At 44.0% G+C, this 23,428-nt stretch overlaps 1 protein-coding gene across 11 annotated transcripts in view; it reads left to right on the plus strand.

Moving 5' to 3' along the window:
* RBMS1 (RNA binding motif single stranded interacting protein 1) overlaps positions 1-23,428 on the plus strand; it is a 497,047-nt gene that overhangs the window by 406,078 nt on the left and 67,541 nt on the right. For all 11 annotated transcript variants that reach the window (XM_040357882.1, XM_040357887.1, XM_040357886.1 and 8 more), the window contains exons 3-4: positions 597-655; positions 17,508-17,599. In XM_040357882.1, coding sequence (XP_040213816.1) covers positions 597-655; positions 17,508-17,599 — 151 coding nt within the window. The remainder of the gene's footprint in view (positions 1-596; positions 656-17,507; positions 17,600-23,428) is intronic.

Below are 23,428 nucleotides of genomic sequence, written 5' to 3' on the forward strand. Positions count from 1 at the left end.
TATCTACCTCTAAACATAGGTGCAGCCAGGATCTTGGGTGTAATTAATGATTATTGTTCCTCTTACAGGAAATTTAAGTGACTCACTTCATCAAGTCTCAATGTGTGTCAATGAATTCTCCTACTGAAGTCACATGAAAGCCACTGGGTGGATGATTTGGTCAGATTTTGTTTACTGGTCCTTACAGGACCTCATTTAAAATCGAAATAACCTGTCTTGTAAGAACGTCCAAGTCAATGTAACTGCATACCAGAGTTTCTAGTGTAATTCTCTGGCCTTTGCAAGGTGTTCATCCCCTTTGTATTCTGCCATATTTAATGCTCTTCAGACTACATAGCAATTGCGCCTTGACATCACCTGACCAGCGGACTAGGAAGTCTTGTTGGTCTAATTTTCACATTTGTAAAGTAAACCTCAGACTTGTGAAATGTGATATGGGGATATAACTCTTGGTTGTAATAAAGCCTATTATGGCCCATCATTTCTCTACCAAATATTTATAATCTATATATTTTATGTATGTTATTATTGATGCGTATATTATGAAAGTCGGTATGTATTTAGCAATATTAATCTCTCCTTGTTTATTTTCTTAGATATGGCAAGATTGTTTCCACAAAAGCTATCTTGGATAAAACCACAAACAAATGTAAAGGTAGGTTTCCAGAATTACATTTTTTTTTTTCATTAATGTTACACCCTAAATGTTAGTGTGCACATTTTACATTGGAAACTTGCATTAAAGTATAACTCTGGACAGCAAGGTTCACAACTTTTCAACATCCTTTTTGTGGGGTGTACATTCTCTCCCCTCTCCTCTTCCTCTCTCTCCCTCTCCCTCTCCCTCTCCCTCTCTCTCCCTCTCCCTCTCCCTCTCTCTCCCTCTCCCTCTCCTCTCTCCCGCTCGCGCTCTCTCTCTCCCGCTCGCGCTCTCTCTCTCCCGCTCGCGCTCTCTCTCTCCCGCTCGCGCTCTCTCTCTCCCGCTCGCGCTCTCTCTCTCCCGCTCGCGCTCTCTCTCTCCCGCTCGCGCTCTCTCTCTCCCGCTCGCGCTCGCGCTCTCTCCTGCTCGCGCTCGCGCTCTCTCTCTCCCGCTCGCGCTCTCTCTCTCCCGCTCGCGCTCTCTCTCTCTCCCGCTCGCGCTCTCTCTCTCTCCCGCTCGCGCTCTCTCTCTCCCGCTCGCGCTCTCTCTCTCCCGCTCGCGCTCTCTCTCTCCCGCTCGCGCTCTCTCTCTCCCGCTCGCGCGCTCTCTCTCCCGCTCGCGCGCTCTCTCTCCCGCTCGCGCGCTCTCTCTCCCGCTCGCGCTCTCTCTCCCGCTCGCGCTCTCTCCCGCTCCCTCCCTCTCTCGCGCGCGCTCTCTCCCGCTTGCACTCTCTCTCCCCCTCTCTCCACATCTCTCTCGCTCTCTCCCCCCTCTCTCCACATCTCTCTCGCTCTCTCCCCCCTCTCTCACGCTCTCCCTCCCCCCTCTCCCCCCTCTCTCTCTCTCTCTCTCTCTCTCTCTCTCTCTCTCTCTCTCTCTCTCTCTCCCCCCCCTGAAGTAGTCTTTATAATCTGATATACTGCTTTTATTTAAAATCTTCCTGTGAAACCCAAGTGAACCCTCACTGTGTCTTACTGGAATGCAGTCAGGTTGCATATACAATAATAAATGTGCTGGTCTTTGCCTTTTTCTTTTTGCACAGCAAGGGTCAAAACACCTTGTGCTGGCAACACTTTGGAGAGCCCGCTGCTCACACACGTCAACCCACCTCTTGAGCAGTTTGATACTCTCTGCACACCGCTCCAATCACTCAAGCTCTTGTTCCCTTAACAGTGCTGTTAATTTGAGCTGTGTGGTGGGGGAAAGTTTCACCACTGTAGGCCATGGAAGTTGTTTTGTTTGTGAAAGCCGCGGTCTGACTATTCAGCGTATTGCAAACACTGGGTATTTAAACCCTCACTGTAACACCTAGACCGGGTTCACAATTTTGTGAATTGGAATGTAGGTTTCCCCGCATCCAATTTGCAACAAGGGATTGTGACCAGCTCTCTGTGGAGCCGGTTCACATCTCCGCATCGGCTCTAGTGCAAATTGCACAAGAGCCCTGTGCATCTTTTGGTTCATTTCGGGTCCAAATTCAGCTTAAAATTCAGGTTGAAATCGGACCTGAAACGGTGAAAGGAGACGCACCGGACTTGGTGTTTTATTAATGTATATGTAGGCTGACTGCATTACATTTTGACTGTAGGCAAAAATATAAGTAATATATGTATTTTAACTGTCATTTAGCTAGACTGAGCAGTCACAAAAATAGATGAAAAGAATTGGAAAACCTTTTGGCAGGTACAACAGATACAGCATAGCCAGGTCCCTGGCCTCGGCTTACTCCACTGCAGTTGGAACAATATAGCTTATCCATGGACCTGCTTTAAATTGTCATTGGATAATGTCAGAACATCAGCATTCTATTGATGCCTGTGCTGTCTCCTATCAGTAAGATCTTTGCATTAGCTTACTGTATTTAACAAATCGGCCACATCCTGGATACATGTATACACTCCTGTGCTGTCTGCATGGTTTCCTCAGGTAATGTGTTTAAAGGCTGCTTGTCTCCATTGGAAACTCATTGGACATGGTGACAACTCGGGAGCACATTTGGGAGACGAGACAGCGTTGTCACCTTGAAACGGGAACGGCCTCAAAACGTTTTATTGGCCACATCACCTGGTATTGGACCAATAAAGCTGCAAATTTTTTATAATGTTGAAATTACTTCCAAAATTTCATTGAGATTTTAAAGTTTTTAGTGATGGAGTCTACATATACTTTAACGCTGAACTTTTAGTTCTCACTGTTTTTGTCTTTTTAAGGTATTTCCAGTAGAAGCGTAGAATAAAAACAAATCTTGGCACCTAAAGGTGGCCTTGGATAGCCCAATAATTCTAAGTGGTGCTACCAGGCTTGAAGCATTGTCACCAGGTTTTTAACCTTTGAGAGGTTGATGATGGGCTCTTTGGGCAATTAGTGGCCCTTTTGTCATCCATGTGAGCAGATAGTGTGGCAAAAATCAGGGCCCATTCATGCAAGATATGCTTTAGTACATTTACACGTTGTGGCATATGTTAACATGTTGCTTTAAGGCAACAAGGTTTCAAACGTCCATGACCCTTTTTGCAAACCACAGTGTGTTTTTGTGTGCTATGCGTTGCACTCTGACGTGTTTTAAGCATTGCGCTCCCACAACACGCAAGTGTAAATGGACCCTCAAACTACTACCTGTGCACTGCTGTCACCACCAGAGGAAGAATAGAGGCACAAAAGGAGATTGATTTTAGGATGCAGATATATTGTCCTACCTGATAATCTCAGGGAGGTATCAGCCTGGATTGACAACTGCAAAATATTCGGTAATGCAGAAGAGAAACCGTAGCACAGGAACAACCAAGCCAACTTTACAAAGGCATCAAAGGACTATGTAATAAAATGAAATGTGGCTGCAGGTGTTTGCCTGGAGACGGTGCCAGGTGATGTGGAAGCACAAAGCTATTTACAGAACGGATACATTTACACCTATGAAGGGCGGCCAGCCAACCCACCTGCAAAAGTTAATGCTAATAAAACCTGTATGCACAGCAAAGCTGTGAGACTGACATAAATCTGGCCCTGAATTTTGATTTTTCTTCCAAAACCAGGTATGCACAGAGTTTTTGAACTCCTTCATGGAATGTTATTTTGTGTATTGTGAATAACAGCAACAGTATTTAATGGTTTATTCATAAAAACGTCTGCTATTGAAACATGGCAATCACACAGAATCCATCTTTGAAATCAAAGTGATTTTGTTCTGTGGGGAGGACACGCTGGGTCTTGTCTTCACAGTATAGTAGATGCCAGCCTGGTAGGAGGATGGGATGGCAGCACTTGGCACCACAGTTTGTAGCCAGAGCCACACCTTTGTTGCACCCCCGGTCATACTTCTCTTTATATTAGATTTGTTTGAACAGTCCCTTTTTTAAAAAGACTGCTTACTAGCATTTTAGTAGTGCCAATATTTCAGGAAGGGGTAGAATCCATCACTTCGGTAATATCACTCTCAATATACAATACCAAAGGCTTATGGGCCTCAACACAATGAAATACATTATTAAAGTGGAAGTAAAGTTAAAAGTAAATTGTGAGCAGGCAGAAACTCTATTGCAGAGGAGAACTGCTTCTTTGGCAAAAAACCGATGACACTTGCCTGTTGCAGTTTTGTTTAGAATGTTCACTGAGCTGCGCAGGCACAAGTTTGTGTACATACTTGGCATGTGTTGGTATCGGGATGAATGAACTCTTCCACACATGCACAGAAGTTATGTTGTCCTGCGCCAGCCAATCAAGGCTACCAAAGACCCTGCAAACAGCCAGGGAGAAGATGTCAGCATGGTGAGGGAGCTCATGGATGTTGCGTCATTTGAGCAGAGCTACGGTAAGTATTTTTAGATGTTAGATTTGCTTTACGTGGTACTAGGTCACTTATGTATTTCCCTCAAAATCCTCAAATCATTCAGTTCATCTGAACCAGACCAGCCCCTGAATGTTTTTACTGATCTCTGGGAACCCCTGCTAAAGTAGAAATCATGGCGTTCCATAACATTATTGCAAATTCTGGATGGACCCTCTGCACACTGCTACACCCTTCCCAGCAAACTATGCCATAAAAAACAGTGATATTTAGTTCACATATATGGCAATACAATGTTTAAGCTGACCAACTGCATCAAATTAATCCCTTTTCTGGCCAGTCCAACACTGCCTTGTCACTGCAAATACTACGGTAGACACCATGCCAACATGGGGCTTAAAAACCCAAGGTGGGGGAGAGCTACTAGGTTCACATCTGGTTACTTACCTGCGTTGCAACAATGACACAACTTAATTCTGTTGGTCCGTGTAGAAATGCCCACTTGTGTTGGTGGTCAATGCAAGTAAAGGTCAATTCACCATTGCTTACTGCTAAAGGAACCCTGGTAGGGAAAGACTGGTCTAAAGTAGTCACATGGCCTTTATTGTTGTAGCACCCTGGAGTTTAGGCAGGCATTCTCCTTGCAAATTTATTTGCTAGGAGTAGTCCACCTGGTCGATGGCGATCTATTGATTTCTCCCTAAGTTTGGCCTTATTACACTTTTCTCTTCTACCACTAGGTGGCTGGGTACTTGGTGGTACTAGACATGAGAAGGGCAACACAAGGTCAGGTCATGGGTATATGGAGTATCTTAGCCAATGGGCAGGTTTTTTTTTTTAATCCCTTGGCCTGAATGGAGAACCTATATATTTGGGTGAAGTCAGGTTATCAGTGTTCTGTGACACCCAGATGGCTGTCTGGGTGGACGTGTTGTGTAGCCCCGGGCTGCTATACCGGAGATCGTGCCTATCCCATTAGAATCTGGCTGCTAAGCTGTCTGAGGGCCTATCCAGAAGCAAGAGAGCAGCGCAGGGTTGGGAATGCTGCTTGCAGTCCAACCAGAATTGATGGTTCTTACCAGTGACCACCGTGAGTAACAGAGCAGTATTCTCACTGAATGGGCACGGTGGAGAATCGGGGAGACTTCAGAGGGTGATCAAGTAAGGGACGCTTGCAAAGCAGCCTTGTGTGTCAAGTCGGGGACTGAGCCGGCCAGCAGGGGTGAAGCTTGAGAAGTATCGGGAGTGCCAAGCTAGAGACCCAGCAGAGAAGCGGAGGTGGTGCTTGAGGAAGATACCACCGTGAAGATTGGAGGAGCTCAAGGGATTCGGTGGCAGTGAATCGAAGAGTCTAGTGAGAGACCAGAAGCTCAGTGGGCTGAAGAACTACAAGGAGAAGTTGTAGTGAAAGTGAAGGAACTGTTACATTTTGGTGTTGGGAACTGTTAAAGACTGTTGCCATAAGAGACCGCATTCCTGCACGTGCAGATGTGACTGACGGCTTTTCCCTGCACGACTTATTCTTATTGAAGTCTCTGAGTCTGCTAATTGAACTTGCAAGTACTCAAGGGTGTCCTGGCCTAATCCTCTTTCCCCCATAAGTTTGTAAGACAAACATCTCTTTCATTCAAGAAGGTTGTGGCACTCTGTAACTTCCACTTTGCACCCACTATGCCTCACAACCCACCATATACTGAAAGATGACCAGCTATCTATGACTGAAGGAGGCCTTGCATTTTTTTTTATTTTTTATTACATGGTCAGTAAATTTCTGTCACATGCCAACTGAAAGTTGAGATCAGGCTTGAAGTGAGAACTCGTTACCTTGACAGTTGGAAGGCAGAAATAAGTGTCATTCAAGTTAAATTTCGAAGACTAAATTTACTCTCAACCCCATTCTAAGACAATTTAATCTACCCTGTGGGAAAAAAAGTATACTTCTCTCTTCTGAAATCGCTCCGGTTTGTTCACATGACTGGATTCTAGAGCTGTATTTAGTGTAGAGCAGAGACAGCCGACAACGGCTACCCTATAGTAAGTCTATGGGTGATGTTATTAGGCGGGCTCTGCAACTATTGTCGCTGCCTCTCCTCTACACTGAAGCCGATGCAGGGACCCGATTATGTGACCAGAGTGGCTTCAGAATGGGTAAATATAGGCCTCTTTTCTTTTACAGGTTAAGTAGAATAGTCTAGCCTTTAAGCTGACCATAGGTGGATTGAATCTGGGCCGGCACAGCAGGGACCGGCTGAAATGCGACCCATCTATGGGCAGGCTGGTAGTACTGAAGTCGATCCATCAATCAACTTCAGTACAGCCACCCGGTAGTTTTTTTTATTTATTTCCCTGTGCTGGTGGCTGTAGCCGCTAGTCATGATACTTGTGTACTGCCGGCTGGTAAGGCCCCCCCGCCGAAAATTAGAATACATGGTACTGGAAGGATTCCCCTCAACACTGACTTTGGTGATGGGGGAATCTAGCTATTTTTCTTTGCTTTCACCCGTGATGGAAGAAAAGAACATTTGTAAAATCTATGGCCTGCTTTTATTTGGACTAGAATTGCACTTTGTAGAAAATTTGTCATGAGAGGAGCCAACCATTGTCCTTCTAATGCTAGCTCCCTGGCTGTCATGTAGATTTACTTGCTTCAGTACTTTGAGTAAGAAACCCAGAACAAGTTTGCAAATCGGCGTTCTGACTTTTTCAAACTTTTCTGTTTTGCATCCATGTTCAGTAATTTAGGAAGTACTGAAGCAAAAGGGAGATCAGCCTGGCAACTGGATCTTTCAAGAAGAAAAAAAAAATTGGGCAATGGCAGCTAACTGGTCTTCTGGTGACTTGTTTGTTAAGCTGACCACATGAAATCCGTTATATTTCATCTGTTTAAAAAGTTTTTCATGGGAGGTGGGGCAGTGGCGCAGAGCTTGTAGAATAGCAAGCACCATATGCTTTGCAGTCATCTAGCAAAGTTTTTCATTTGAAGTTGTCATTTAATTGAGTCATGCAGAATACAGCAAGTAAATATGGAGGGTGGGGTGGGAGGGGGTGTGTAAATGCCCCTTAAAGAACTCTGTCAGTTCAGACTCCGCTCTGTAGACACGCTAAACTTTTCCGGCTGGCCGCAAGGTTTCTGTTTAAAGGAACTGGTTTCTTGCCGTCACCGAGGCTGTTTAGCAGTATTAATAATCTGAAAGGATTAGGCGTTGTGCAAATTGGCTGTGCTAATTAGAAGGGGGTCAATTTAAGCACCACTTAATTACACATAGTCTCTGGATAGTGTGCTTTATATATTCTGTGTAAGGCATAGTGGAGAGTTGTCTCCCTGTCGCTTTAATTAGCAGGCAAATCATTCTTGACCCATTTTTTTTTTTTTTAGAAGTTGCTCATCACGTGAAAGCCATGCCGTAACCGGCAACTGTTATGGTGACACGGGTGGGACACACAGGGACTCTACATGCTAAGGCGTCATGTTCCCTGCTATTTATGTCAATAGCAATCCCTCCTGAAAGGGGAGATGGCATCCCTGGGCCAGGAAAGGAATTCAGTCAGATGACTCTGATTTCACTGTTCACCCATGAGTAAGCAGCTAGAGACTTCACTAAGGGTCACCACAATGCTGGCTAGCGGGAGAGAAATCATTAGTTAGGTCTGATAAGCTGTTGGGCTCTGCACAAAGTCTAAGGTGCTTAAAGGGTCAGTCCATCCAAAACTGGAATTCTATTTTTTTGGGCAGATAATAGATTATTTAACCAACTCAGTTGTACGTTACATTTCTTATGGTGGCCATTGAGTCACGTCTGCTTATCACAGAGCGCTTTGTTGTGCTGTGTTTTTTATTCCAGAAACCACATCACACCTCAACACAGCATTAGAGTGTAAATAAGATGCATATAAAGCAATGTTTTTTTATAAGTCCTTGTGTTGAGCTTGCACTGATCTGTATGGTGCACTTAATGGGCCCAAATCTAAAGCCAGCCAAACCTGGATCTCGGCCGGTCCCTGCTGAGATTCAATCCCTGAATTGGCAGGCTGATTGTACCAAAGTCGATTCTCTGATCATTTTGGGGTACAACCAGCCTGTCAGATTTTTTACATAAGATTACTGCCAGTGGCTATAGTTGCTAGCGGTAATCATTGTGGGATGTTGGTGACGTCCATGACTTTTTATATGGGCATATGCCCATATTTAGTTGGACGTTGACCAAACCTGGGCATGTCTATAAAAGAGCACTGATGTCGTCAGCATTCCTTTGTTTACATGTGCTGACGGGTGGAGACTTACCGTCAAACTTTTGGCCCTATCTCACTCCGAACCCTGAATGTGAGCCCCCCCAACCCCTTACCAAACTCGTACCAATGTAACGATTGTCTCAGAATGTAACTATTCGCTCAATATTTTATTATAGCTTCCAAAGGCTGCAGCCTTAGTGCCGGTTCACACTACAGCGACTTGGGATCCGACTTGTCAGACCCCAAGTCGCTTGACATTAGTAATCCCATGCTAGTCAATGAGAGCCATCTTAATGTACACTACTGAAGTTGCGCCTACTTCAAGGCGACTTCTAGGCAACTTGTACCCATAGATTTCAATGGAAGTTGCCTCCAAAGTCGGATCATCATCTTAACTGAAGCAACCTTACAGGAAAAGAAAATGGTTTACTCAGGCAAACCCCTCCCTCCCACAGAGCTGCTTATTCTGTGATGGCAAAGTCACCTGTCCTGGGGGCAACGTTAAGGGCTCTTTCACACGGAGCGGATCCGTAATTGATCCGCTCCGTTAGCCCATTTGGCTCAGCAGGGATTCCTCCGTAATCCCCGCTGAGCTGTCGGCGGACAGGGCGGCCCCCGCACACAGTGCAGAGACCGCCCTGTCTATCCTCCGCTCTCCCCTATGGGGAATCGGATGAATACGGACCGTGTGTCCGTATTCATCCGATCCGTTCCGCCGGACGGAAGAAAAATTGGGTTCTCTTCCGTCCGCAAAAGCGGATCTTTGCAGACGCAGATGGTTGCGGACGTTAGCGGATGCATCATCCGCTAACGTCTGCAATCCCATAGGGATACATTACAAGTCCGTAAACTGACATGTAATAAACGGACCGTTTGTCCGTACATGTGAAAGGGCCCTAAGTTGCGTTTTTAAGTTGCTCCAGGTCGCGCTGAAGTCACTTTGCGAAGTCACGCTGTAAGTCGGGTTGTCCCTGTGTGGACCGGCACTTATGCTAAGAAGTACTGGTGCAGAAATTTACTAAAAACAATGACCTAGATCAGTGATGTGCAAATTATTTTTCTCCCTAATTCTGAGATATTTAGCTTCATTTTCAGGTCCCGGCATTACTTCACCTACTTGCCACCCCTTTGCAGCTTACCAAATGTAGTTCTTAGTCCCATGGATATCCCCAGGTATTCTATTAACAACTGTAAGATTGCAGAGTGGTACACATAAGAGAAGGTCGGGATTCTATCTTTGCTGGTGACGTTCTTTTGGAAGGCATGGAGATAAAGACGTCATTGCATCCACGTCACACCGGTGCAGCGATCGCGCATTCTTCTTAACCAGCAATGTCAAGTGTTTTACTTTCTACACAGCAGCGGATACTGTTCTTTTATGTGCAGTGTGTTATTAGAAGCTCTTTTACATCAAGGATCTTTAATTTTCGATTTAGTGGTCCTTTAAATAACTGCTTTAATTGTCCTTGTCTGCCTCTTGATGCTGAGTACAGGCGAGGTCTATGTGTAGGAAAAAGAAAGCGTTTAGCTTTTTTCCACTTTACAGTGGGAATCAATACCTTTCCACACTGGGCTGAGTGGGAAGCAAGCCGCTAGTATAGTTCTTGCCAGCTTTGGCTTTCTTCTGCCATTCCTTTCTATAAAGACAGAACTCTGATTCAAATTTGATTTGTTGGTTATTTTTTATGATGATGATGATGCTGCGAAGAATATCTGCTGCCTACAATACAGAGTGAAGTGGACCTGTCATTTTGTATTTCACATAATGCTGCTGTATGTAGCACTGACATTCTCAGTAAGTCTTCGTTCACGCCTGTGCGGCTTGGTGTGCAACAATGCACGACAAAAGGAATCGCGTTGATTGTGGGGCCTGTTCACACCTGCAACACACTTTCACACTACTTTTGGGGGGTGAAGGTGTTTCTTTTGGTGCATCATAGTGCATTTCTAGCACCATAGACTTAATTTTTCATGTGTTTTTTGGCACATTTTTATTCATTACAAGTCTTCTAGCAATATCCACTGTAAACGACCCCCATAGGAAGATGTAACTGAGCAGGTCACATGATACAGTAGAACTAATACAAATAGTGAGGGCAAGGACATTTCTGTACAGTCCCAGTGATGAAAATTACACGGATCACTGCAAGTGCAAGAGGGCCTGCGAGGACATTGCCCATGTGGTTTATTCGGAATGGGATATAGAAATTTTTCCACCTCTTCTATCAACCGTGCGGCAGTAGCTGCAACTGCTGCCAAAATTTATGGCATAGCAAACATGAATGCTCAGATGGCACAACTGCCTAATACAGCACAGAAACAGTAGATGCAAGGATGAGAACGCCTAATGTCACATCAGATATTGCTTGTCATTGGTCAAAACCCCAAAAATGCATGAAAATTACATTACGCGCATCAGAAATTGCACATTGGCGTGCTACAAAAATGGGCTAATAAATTAATGCAGAAACTGTGCAAACACAAGCCAAAAGTAAATAAGGGTATCAGAGGTCATCACTGTTCTGTTCCCACTTTTTTTTTATATAGAAGAGGAAACCTATATGCAAAATACAAAAATGTACCAAAACCATAATTGCATTTCCAAAGCCACTCTTTATTTAAAGTTGCTCTTTGGAAATCATGTACAAACACATTGGGCGTGCCCCGCATGCTATTATAATGCCCACATGTAGCGCTACCCTCACAAGAGCCGCTGGTATGTTGCCCAGGTCTGCCCCACTTTTTGCTTCACAGCCAGGCGCAAGATGGATTCACACAGCCAGGTACACATTCTGGAGCGTCACATTCTCTATTTGCCCTGTTTACCGTTAACATCGAAAGAAAATCCCAAATTTGGAGTGGTTTCCAGAAAAGTAATGGAGGGAACATTTTCCAATGGGGACACTCGTTTTGGTGACCTGGGGCTCCCCAAGTGATTCCCTTAAGTTTCAGGGAATTCCTGTTTTGGCTATGGGAAAGGAAATGAGGGGAAATCTCCAAAATGGGACACGGGGGGGGGGGAGACACTGACCTTGGTTATATCGCACCCTTACTCCTAAAATGAAGAAACAAACATTTTTTGCCTCTAGTTCTACTTTAACTAAATGTCTGCAGCACAGCACCACAAGCGGTTTCAGAGCAGTCGTGGTGCAGTCCAGGGATGGACTGGCCATTGGGACTACAGGGAGTTTCCCGGTGGGCCGATGGCTCAGTGGGCCTGCTTCAGTGACAGCAGACCACCACCCCCCCTCCGCTCCTCTGTCTCTCCCTCCCCGCAGCGCTCATCTGGGGGAACAAAGAAGCAGGGGGAGGACCAGAGGAGCAGGGAGGATGACCGAGGAGCATGGGGGAGGGGACAGGCTGCTAACTCAACAGCTATGGCCTGGGAGTTTTTCACTTCTGCCTAATCTTGTCCCATAAGGGGGGGCACTGAACTGATTCTTTGCCCCGGGTGAAATAATGTCCAACTTCCCCACTGGTATTGCCTATAAGAGTACCAGTACTAGCCGTTCTACTCTAATAAAGTAGAACGGCTAGTGAACGGGGAGAGGGGGCTTGGGGGGGGGGGGGATTTCCGGCCGGCCATTGGGAGAGACCTGTCAAAGTGGGCCAGTCTGGATGAAGTCCAGGGCCAAATCTTTGTCCCAGTCCAGCCCTGGTGCAGTCCTGCATGGGTTGAGTTTGGTTCTGCCTGTCAAAAGTCCACATTAACCTGGGTGGTGGTAATGTATACACATTTCTGCACAGAGGGCAAGACGGCAGTAAAACCTGTTGGGGATAGCACTCTGCCCCCATCCACTTATAACTGCAAGGTGGAGCCAGAAATTGGCTTTATACTATATGGCATTGTAATTAAATGCATATTCACTTCAATAAACTCTGCAACAGACTGCGTCTCTCTGCAAAATTAATATGCAACACCCATGCACAAACGCAGCTGGCAAGTGTTCTGCTGGACAAACTGTCTGTTGAAGGACAGCTGACACCTCTGGTTCTGGTCTTCCTTCTGCAATAAATTTTATGTTTAATTAGAATCCTCCTCTGCACTGAGATATATTGCAGCATGTCCACTTTCAGAGGGGAATATTTAATATTAAGCTGCAGCTCCAGCCAGCCATACAGAGTTGGCTGCTGTCCTTGGAACAGACAAGTAATTGGCACTACAGCTTTAATTGACCATGTCAGCACCAATCCTGCAATTATTCCTGACAGTGCCTCCGCCGTGGCATAGCTTGGTCACATACATAGGCGCTCATTATGGTTGTTAGTGCTCCAAATTAGCGCACTGGCTCTCTCCCATTCTGAGCAGTTTTAACCGTTTGTGTGACAGATGTGGATGACCCACTTGCCTATCCAACTTGTTCAATTTTCAGGCACGTTAAAGGGTCAGTTGAATTACGTTTATTTTTTGGACTCGGGATAGTTGAATCTCACTGGCTTTTTATATTTTCTAGAGTAGTGTTTTGTCCAGCAGAGTGTTCATGTCTGCCTTGGAGACTCAATCCTCCCGCTGCAGTCATTGTAGTTTAGCACGACAAGATGCTAACAAATGAGAGAAGTTCAACAGGGAGATGGGGATGGTGATAACGATCGCAGCAGGTGGGGGATTCTGAGAAGTCGGGTGAAGAGGTCTCACTGTTTGAAGCCCCAAGAGGTATTAGAAGCCAGTCAATGATTCAGCCTGAGTATGTACTGAAAAGCAAAATGTCAGGTTTGATTGGGCTGACTTTTTAAACAATAGTCTTTGTGTTTATAAAGATAATTTTTTTTTATTTGAACCCAATAGAAAAATCACCCCATTGTCTCTCCCTGCCCACCTCTAAGTGTCTTCTCTTGTTTCCACCTCCCCCAGTGCTGCCCCCTTTTTTGACAATCCTAGAAATACAAAAAAGGTTGCGATTTCACATGTACCTTCCTTGGGTTCAATAAACTGATTTAAAATAATTTTTCAGATTTTATTGTATTTATACAATTTTTTAGGAGGGGGTTCATTCTTTTAAAAACAATATAACAAGCTAGTTTGTCCACTATGCTGCCATCCTGGGCTTGAGATCCGTTTTTTATAGCCAATGCTTTTCACGGGCTGACCTGCTTCATCAGGGCCACAGATCCTATTATCTCTACTGTATTGCTATGACATCAAAGCTGGCAGCAAGTGGCCTAGGGAGCCAGTGGGGAATTGGGTCAGCCCGCGAAACGCGTTGGCTTTAAAACAGATCTCAAGCCCAGGATAGCGGCATTCTGGACAAACCAGTTTTTGTTTTTAAAAGAAAGAACCTTCTTTTAAGGAATTGTATAAATGTGTCCGTGTGAAAAAATTATTTTAAATCACTTTGTCAAGTGTTTATTGAACCCAAGGAGGTACATGTAAAATCCCAACCTTTTTGGATTTCCAGGAGCATCTTTCCAGGGATGGTACCTCAAGGGTTGCTTATCAATTCCCGACACACAAACATGACCCTTTTAACAATGCAGACCAAAATAATAATTTGTGCCAAGTAATTTTGTTAAAGGGGAGTTCCACCCACAATTTCACTTTTTAAATATAAATACCCCTGTAATACACAAGCTTAATGTATTCTAGTAAAGTTAGTCTGTAAACTAAGGTCCGTTTTGTTAGGTTGTTACAGCATTTAGATAGTTTATAATCTAGAAATAGACCGTGGCCATCTTAAGTGTGGACATCATGAAGCCAGACTGTATGACTTCCTGGATTTCAGCTTTGCATATCTCGCACATGCTCAGTGCACAAGCAATGTAATAGGTTTCAGTCAGGTTTGCAAGGACTACTGGGAAACATGATGCCTTTCCCAGAAACCCTTGCAAATAGCCTAGGCAAATAAGGAGGAGGAAGTAATGAAGGACTACAAAATAAAGGTATTTACAAGCAACAAATTAAATAAAAATTGTCCATTCTGAACACTATGAGATTAGAGCATGCAGCACAGACAAACATAAAAAAATGGGTGGAACTCCACTTTAATGATAACAAGAAGAGCAGTACAATAGATCCCCCTGCAGCCAGCAACCGTAGACTCGACACCCCGATCAGCCAGCATCAGAAATCCTCAAGCTGCAAACAATGGACCCATCCCTCAACAGTAGCTCCCCCCCCCCCACCAGCAACAATATATACCCCAACAGCCAGCAACAATAGACTCTCCGTCACACCCCACCACTCCTTGCCATTACATATATTCAGGGCTAGAAGTACCAGAACTGTTGTCATAGACGCACTCTGGTTAAATATTGTGTGATAAAATAAAGGTTTTATATAAAAGAAAATGAACATGAGTTTATACATTTGTACACAGGACCACCATGCATCCCCACTTTCTATGTAGTGACTCTAGGCCAGTGGTTCTTAACCTTTCTAGTGCCATGACCCCTTGATAAAATTTCCCAAGTTGTTGGGACCCCTAACAGTAGAATTTTTGTAGCATGGGTTATCAGCACCTAAGGCCAGACAAGTAATTTGCGCCCCCAGCCCATGGACATTTAGGGCTCCCCAAGTCCCTTACACTCGTACAGTATTAAAACCCCTTCTGTTACATTTTAGGAGTGCTGGCTGGGAGTTCTGATCAGCCAGCTTAGATGCTCTTGATCAAGATCATCTGCTGATCTGAGAACTGTAGTGGGGACTTTAAATGGCAACTCTAATCACAGGTAGTGTTACTCACTGTGTCTGCGGCTCTGTGGTGTCTCGCAGCAGTGACACCTATGCCGAAATCAGGAGATGGGGTCTCTTCCAGCCCCTCCCACTTCACATTTCTCACCAGTCAGCTGACCTTTAGTCTCTGCCCCACAGCCATGCTGTGAACTGAAAGGGCGGGCAAGGGCTCCAGGGACAGCCCTGCTGGATGGCTGCGAAAAAGCTGAGTGCTGCGGGCTTCAGAAACAGCCCAGGATTCGGTGACCCCTGGCAAATTGTCATTTGACCCCCAGGTTGAGAACCACTGCTCTAGGCGAATGAGGTATAACTAAATATCTTTTGTGTACAGGGCTGAAATCCACACACACCAGTCTAAACTCGCACAAACGGAAACATTCATCTCGATTGTTACGGGGCCTTGTTAATTATAGTAAATGTTTGAAACGATTGTTGGGCATCGATCAGTCTGTCGGCCACATACATCAGACCACGGGGATGCCTTGGATTGTATTGCTCTTCCCTAGGTCATACCTTTCTTCAGTACCATACATTTGTTTGACCCAAAATCCCCTTGTCCCTCTTCTTTTGTCCCCTGTTGGATATGCCAACATTGCATTGTAGGATGGGACGGGAAATGCTGATGCACTTGGGGTGGCACAGTGGAGGCACACAAGTTGGCAGAGTAGCCTGCAGGACCTGAATGGTGCTTGCTGTCTGCAAATAAGGTCAGTTTAGCAGACTTTATCTTAATACAGGAACACTTGCAAGTTTCCCTTCAGCAAACGCATACATATGTAAGAAATGTGTATTAACCGTCAAATAATTTTTATTCTGGTTCTGGCACGCCTACTGAAAAGCCTTGCCAGGTTGATGCCCTCACTTTGTGTACTGTAGTTAGGGCATGCAGCATTGTCGTGTATCTTAGCCTAGCCTTCAGTTGGATAAAAAGAGGAGCAGAGCACTAATCAGGCCAGGAATGTGTTGGCTTCATCTGCTTTTTCTTACTGAACAATGTCAGGTAAACTATGAGATGTGCCACTGAAATACTAATATGGGAGCGGTTTGTTTTACTATTCATTCATTCCTGAGATATACACAGTTCTACTAGACAGTAGAGCCATGCTAGTGGCCTGCTATTCTGCTGTAGTTAAAGTGGATGTAAACCCACTCTCATCCTTTCTAAACTACTGCCATAGTGCTGATCTATAAGGATATACATGCCTCCTGTGTGTTTCCTTACCTGTCAAATGTCTCCCATCTGTCTGTTATAAGAATTGAAAAACTGCAGATTCTGTGAGTGGATCTGTTGTCTGGAGCTCTGTGAGTGGATCTGTTGTCTGGAGCTCTGTGGGTGGAGTTGTGATGACGGTCGTCTCCCCGCCCTCCTCTACACTTCCCTTGTCAACATGCATTTTTTCCTATGTATTCCTTACACTAAATTCTGCTATGATCACTAACATCCAGTCAAAATCCAGAAAAGTAACCACATGACTTCAGAAAAGGAGTGGGGGTGGGAATTAACAAAATAATGCCTGTCTCCAGGCTAGTGCATGAGATATGTAAATAACCTGTCATTCACAGCAAGGGGACGGAACGGACTAAGGTTTTTCTCTGTAAGTCCGTTTTATTTATACAACAAAATTAGAAGGGGTGGAAACGGGTTTTAACTATACAGAGTTATAGCCTGGAATTCCACTTTCATTGATTGATTTTTCTACTTTAATGTGGAACTAAACCCTCCTATCCTTTTCAGCCAAGGAAGCTGCCATCTTGGCCTCGGTTTGATATTCAGTTGCAATGATGCTGTACATGTGATCAGTTATGACACCAGCCATTTAATGGTTTGACAGCGCAAGTAAACGTGACCCTTACATTCCCGGCACGTGCCTGGAATGTGATGTTTTTTTAAACCTGTTGCATCGATGGGTTTAGTTCCGCTTTAAGTGCAAAGCTGGGTCTTGGGCGTGTTTATGGTATTTCAGAAAGTTAGGAGCTATGCACATACAGCTTTTATGTGTAAAGAACTTTTGAAATAAATAAAACATAGTTGTAGCTCCTTTCATGTCATATCCTTATTTCCAGACAAGCAAATCACTTTTGCCTTCTCTTCTGTTCGCCGAGTATGATTATGTTTTAGCAGTCTATGTGCACAAGCTGCTTCCTTTGATATGTGTATAAATTGTCATGTTTATGATCTGCAGGTTATGGATTTGTAGACTTTGACAGCCCGGCAGCTGCTCAGAAAGCGGTCTCGGCTCTGAAGGCGACTGGAGTCCAAGCACAGATGGCAAAGGTACCTATCAATAATCGCTGAGATCTTTCCAGGCTGGGAGGAGTCAGGGGGGATAAAATTTCCTTCTGTTCACATGTGTTTCATTGTCTCTTGTTCTCGATTAACCGTGATCTGATTAAGTTAAACATGGCTTCCATTTGTTTGGACTAGAAATTCTATCAATCACAGCAGCAGAGAGACACAATGGGCTTGGATTTATCCAAACTGCGAAAAAGTCGGTATTGCGTATACCAACCAATCAGAATGCAGCTGTCCAATATTTTTTTTCCCTCCCATTTCTGACCAGATGCTAAGAAGTATGGCATCCTAAAAATCTGTCCCAGTTGCTGGGTTCTGCATTTTGAGTCCAATCCACTAGACAAAGGTAACAAAAAGAAATGTTACCTTATGTTAACTTGTGTACATTGCGTGTGTCAGAAAAGCCAGACAACGTTCCTGAAAGCACAGCTGCTGCCATGACTTTATTTAAATTAGACGGGGAAGGGTTAGAGCTTCTGTGAGAATTAAATGCTGTCTGAAGAGATATCTCTGAACTTCCTGTTCTTTGACGTGGTCATCTAGACAGGAAGTGAGGGTGAAATCTTCTTAATGGAGACACAGCAATAATCAGGGTTACTACTTGGGCACAAGTATCATTTCTAGATGTTCTCGAAAATTGCAACTCTTTACTTTTTTTCAGTTCAGATTCACTTTAACCCCTTCTCTCTGGGCATACACAAGTGGAATCACAGAAGTGGGTCTTTGTTTTTTTGTTTACAAACTTTTATTGTAATAATAATGAAAGGTTGCACAAATAGAATGACAATGTAATCAATAATAGAAAGTCAGTAGAATAGTACACAAGTGGGTCTTTGTTGGTGGGCACATAAATGCACAGCGTGCTCCTGGCACAGACATTACTGCCAGCGACTGCTCTGGGTCTCAAAGTAACGATTGGGAACCATGAAGACCTGATCACTGTGATTGGCTATCATCATAATCAGTCACTGTACAGCATGTCCCTGTTGTTTTTGTCTTGTTTTTTTGTGTTTTTTTTTTCTATTTTTTTTTTTAAAGGGTGTGTAGAAAAAACTAAAAAAGTTAGATTAGGATTTCAACTAGGTCAGTGTTGGGGTCAAGGTTGGGTTCAAAGGTCAGGATCAGTGTATTTTAGGTAGCATTTAAAGTATTTTTGAATTATCAGTCAGTGTGTGTGTGTGCGTGTGTGCGTGCGTGTGTGCGTGTGTGTGTGTGTGTGTGTGTGTGTGTTAATGCAGGGTTCTGGGCATAATTTTTTATTTTTTTGCACGCTAAAATTAATCACATATTTGATAGCTACCCAATCGTTCCAGAAATCATTGCAAACACTTGCCCTATATCCTCCAGCTCATGTTTTGGCCGTATCCATTATAAGGGTTGGCTTGTGAAGCCTTCTTCTTCCAGGTTTTCAGGGAGAGGTGCATGCTGGGCGATTTTTAGGCACAGTAGAGCCCAGAGACTCCTGGAAAATGAGTGTTGTCATTTCCCAAGAGGCAATGGGGTCTTAGGACAGGAAGTAGGCAGATTACGAAATCTGCTCAGTAACAGCCAGATAGAAGTGAGTAAAAAATAAAAATAAAATTTTATATATATATATATATATATATTTTATTATTATTTACATTAAAGTGGATGTAAACCCACTCTCATCCTTTTTAAACTACTGCCATAGTGCTGATCTATAAGGCTATAGATGCCTCCTGCATGTATCCTTACCTGTCAAACGTCTCACCTCTGTCTGTTATAAGAACTGAAAAACTGCAGATTCTGTGGGTGGGTCTGTTGTCTGGAGCTCTGTGGGTGGAGTTGTGATGTCAGTAGACTCCCCGCCCTCCTACACTCCCCTTGTCGACATGCATTTTTCCAGTGTATTCCTTACACTAAATTCTGCTATGATCACTAACATCCAGTCAAAATCCAGAAAAGTAACCACATGACTTCAGAAAAGGAGTGGGGGTGGGAATTCAAAAAATGCCTGTCTCCAGGCTAGTGCATGAGATATGTAAATAGCCTGTCACTCACAGCAGGGGGGTGGAACGGATTAATGTTTTTCTCTGTAAGTCTGTTTTGTTTCACTGAACAATAAGAGGATTGCTCAGAGCTGGATTAACTCTGTGTGTCAAGACTGGGCATAGATGATAGGAAATCTTATACTGTACACTGTGACATCAAAAAATAAATAAAAACATTCGGGTTTACATCCACCTTAAAGGCAAGCTGTTAATAGAAAGTTCAAAATTAATAAATGGGTACTACTAAAAACAGAAATTATTTACATATGTCGCTGTAATTGCCATTAGTTTTGGGTTGTTCTTTAGTGTTTGGTTATGGTAATCTAAAAAAAAAATTTGCCACCAAATAAAAGCCATAGTTGGTATTCACCTGAAAGCAGTATCCTTATAGGTTTTTAGGCACTTTGTAAAATGACTAAATGCTTGCCACTGGCCTAGAAAACATTACTAATAGGTAGATTCACAGATAGCGCCGCAACTTTAAGGCGGCGTAGCGTATCGTATTTACGCTACGCCGCCTTAAGTCAGAGAGGCAAGTACTGTGTTATCAAAGACCTAACTTACGGCGGCGTAGCGTAAATGCCGGGCGCGCAAGCGCGCCTAATTCAAAATAGGCTGAGGGGGCGTGTTTTATGATAATTTTCTTTGACCTGACGTGATTGACTTTTTTTGGAACGGCGCATGCGCCGTCCGCCTACATTTCCCAGTGTGCATTGCGGCAACGTACGCCGCGCGGGCCTATTGATTTCGACGTGGACGTAAATGACGTAAATCCCTATTCACGGACGACTTACGCAAACGACGTAAAATTTTCGAATTTCGAAGCGGGAACGGCGGCCATACTTTAACATTACTATTCCAACTATTTGTTGGAATAACTTTAGGCCTGATAAAGCGTTACGTAAACGGCGTATCTGTACTGCGTCGGCCGGGCGTACGTTTGTGAATAGGCGTATCTAGTGATTTACATATTCTACGCAGACCGCAATGGAAGCGCCACCTAGCGGCCAGCCTAAATATTGCACCCTAAGATAGGACGGCGCAAGCCGTCGTATCTTAGATAGGTTCAAGTGTATCTCTGTTTGAGAATACACTTAAACTTAGGTCGGCGCAGATTCTGAGTTAGGTCAGCGTATCTACTGATACGCCAATCTAGCTATAACAAGTGCTTAGAATATCTACCCAGCCTAAAAGACGCTTGTTAGGATAGAAGCACTGAGACTCCTGAAAATGTCAGTTGCCTGAATGTCATACTGACCCTCTTTCTTCGCTAATTTCTAAACTGGGACAAGTGTGAAAGCAAGGCGTTCTGTCTTTCTACCTTCACTTGCTGCATGCTTCTTCCGTGTCTGTACTTCAATGTACTAGAAGCAGAGAAAGACGAGCAGCCTGTATTTCCAAAAAAATCAGCAACTGTCACTGACGGGTGTACTTTAAAAGTTGCATTAAATCCTCAGCATATTTCTAGCTTGGATAAGTTCACCTTTTCAGGAAAAAAAAATGCACATTTTTTTGCAGAAAAAAATGTGCATTTATTTTTTACTGTAGGATCCTGGAAAGAAATAAAACCTGACAGAGCTTTAACTCTACTCTGTCCAAAAAAGGTGACCAGAGTTGGGCTTCAATCTTGTTCTACCGTCCATAGAAAGTCCTCCTCACATAAAGATAAATGCTAAACGAGAAGAGTCACGTTTAGCGTTTGATGTGAAGTCACAATCTGTGTCGCAGAATTCTCTGATGGGTCGCAAACTGTTTACCGCACATCAGACGCATCCTTGGGGCGAGGCCAAGCCTGTGGAAAAGGAACCATATGTATAAAACTGGGAGCTGAAGCTTGGACATCTATAAACATTAATAGGGAATCTGTGCAGATGTGAGCTTTGCATTGAACATATTACAGCGTACAGCATTCTGGAGATTTACACCCTCCACCTGGGTATTATAAATCAGGGCTTGGTGTGCTTGGATGTCAGCCTAGCCGGTGTAAGAAAGCAGACTGAAGCGGCAATGTGTTGAATGAATACACATGCCAAGCTGTCCATCTGCAAGGCACGGTGCAAGCCAGAGAAGATCTATAACGCTTCCATATGCAGCTCTATGTGATCTATTGCTGATTTGCTCATCTGTCTGTTTCTCTAATGCCAGAAAACATATGGAAGAAGCCGGTTGTGTCATTTTCTGGCGTTGTATATCTTAAACATGGTTTTGTGGGAGCCGCCACATTGCGCATATTGGGTAATTATTTCTGCAGCAATGCCTAGCAACAGGGGCCTCCATGTTTAAAATCTTTGTGTAGACCCGGGGTCTCAAACTGGCGGCCCTCTAGCTGTTGTGAAACTAAAAGTCCCATCATGCCTCTGCCTGTGGGAGTCATGCTTGTAACTGTCAGCCTTGCAGTGACTCATGGGACTTGTAGTTTTGCAACAGCTGGAGTGCCAGTGTTCCGTCGGATTAGGCGACCCATCAGATTTGGTAACGGAAGTGATGTTCCGTCGCCGCCATCTTGCTACACCCCACACTCCTCAACAGTAAGGATACACAGAGAAGGGGTAAGCGGACATCTTGTTACTTCCATCTGAGTTTTGCATTTCAGTTATTTCTAAGAGGAAACGCCATATATGGTGAAATACAGTATTTGGAAATCCATCGGACTGTTTACATGTTGGATTTTAAAAGAAGAGCTGTTATGACAATTAACAAACCTGTGATATTAGCAGGTTTGCCGCTGCTTTTAAAATGTAACATCTAAACAGTCCGTCGAATTTCTAAACACTGTATTTTACCTTATAAGCTTCGGGTTCCTGTTAAAAAATAACTGAAATGCAAAGATCTTGTGGGTGTAATAAGGTGTCCGCTTGCCCCCTTCTCGGTCTATCCTTACTGTGGATGAGTGCGGGGTGTAGCAAGATGGCGGCGACGGAACTTCACTTCTGTTACCAACTCTGACGGGTCGCCTAATCTGACGGAAGACCGCCAGTTTGTGACCCCTGGTGTAGACCGTCTATAATGGTTGAAAATTGCAGTGACAGAAAGCTTTACTACTCAAGATGTGGGGAAGTTATGTTGCTTAAATCTGCTCTTTACCAGTCTATACCACAAGGCAAGGCGGGGCAAAAACAAACAACGAGTGGACCTTGAAAAATGAGAGTTGGTATGTAGCTAGAAAGAGTGCGTTTTCCAGCTCTTAAAGGTTACGACTATACAAATGCAAACAGACAACTGATGGAAGGCCTCGGCTTTTCCCTGTAATGTCACCAAAGGGCCACATATGGGGGGTATTTATCCAAACTGGAAAAGTCTGAATCTGGAGCAGCTGTGAATGGCAACCAATCTCGGAGGTGTTCGGCTAGGAATATTTCAAACATGTGGGAAGAACTGCTGCTCCTCTAAAAACCAGCCTGGCCTTGGATCGCTTTTCAGAGACCTTTTTGACAAGCAGCAAGGGATCTAGAGCAACAGCAAGTGCCCACACATTCTGTCCTTGAAAGCTGACTATTTGAATTGATGGTTATTATTTCTTAGTCATTTATCAATGGCAATTTATTTCAATGCTTTTACTTGCTGTGCTTTCACATAAGTCCCTGCCTTTGAGGAGCTGTCAATCTATCCCATGACACATATGTACATATACACACTAAGGGTGAGTTTAGCCTGGAGCTAATTAAAGAGGAACTGCAGTCTGCTCACATAATTTGTAATAAAACCGTCTTTGCCATCCTGAAGCTTCCCTCCAACCACTTTGCATATTTTATAAATACTGTAATTCTGTACTTGCCAAATATGCTGCAGAAATTTCCCT

This window comes from Rana temporaria, chromosome 6 (assembly GCF_905171775.1).
Source record: "Rana temporaria chromosome 6, aRanTem1.1, whole genome shotgun sequence".
Taxonomy (NCBI): domain Eukaryota; kingdom Metazoa; phylum Chordata; class Amphibia; order Anura; family Ranidae; genus Rana; species Rana temporaria.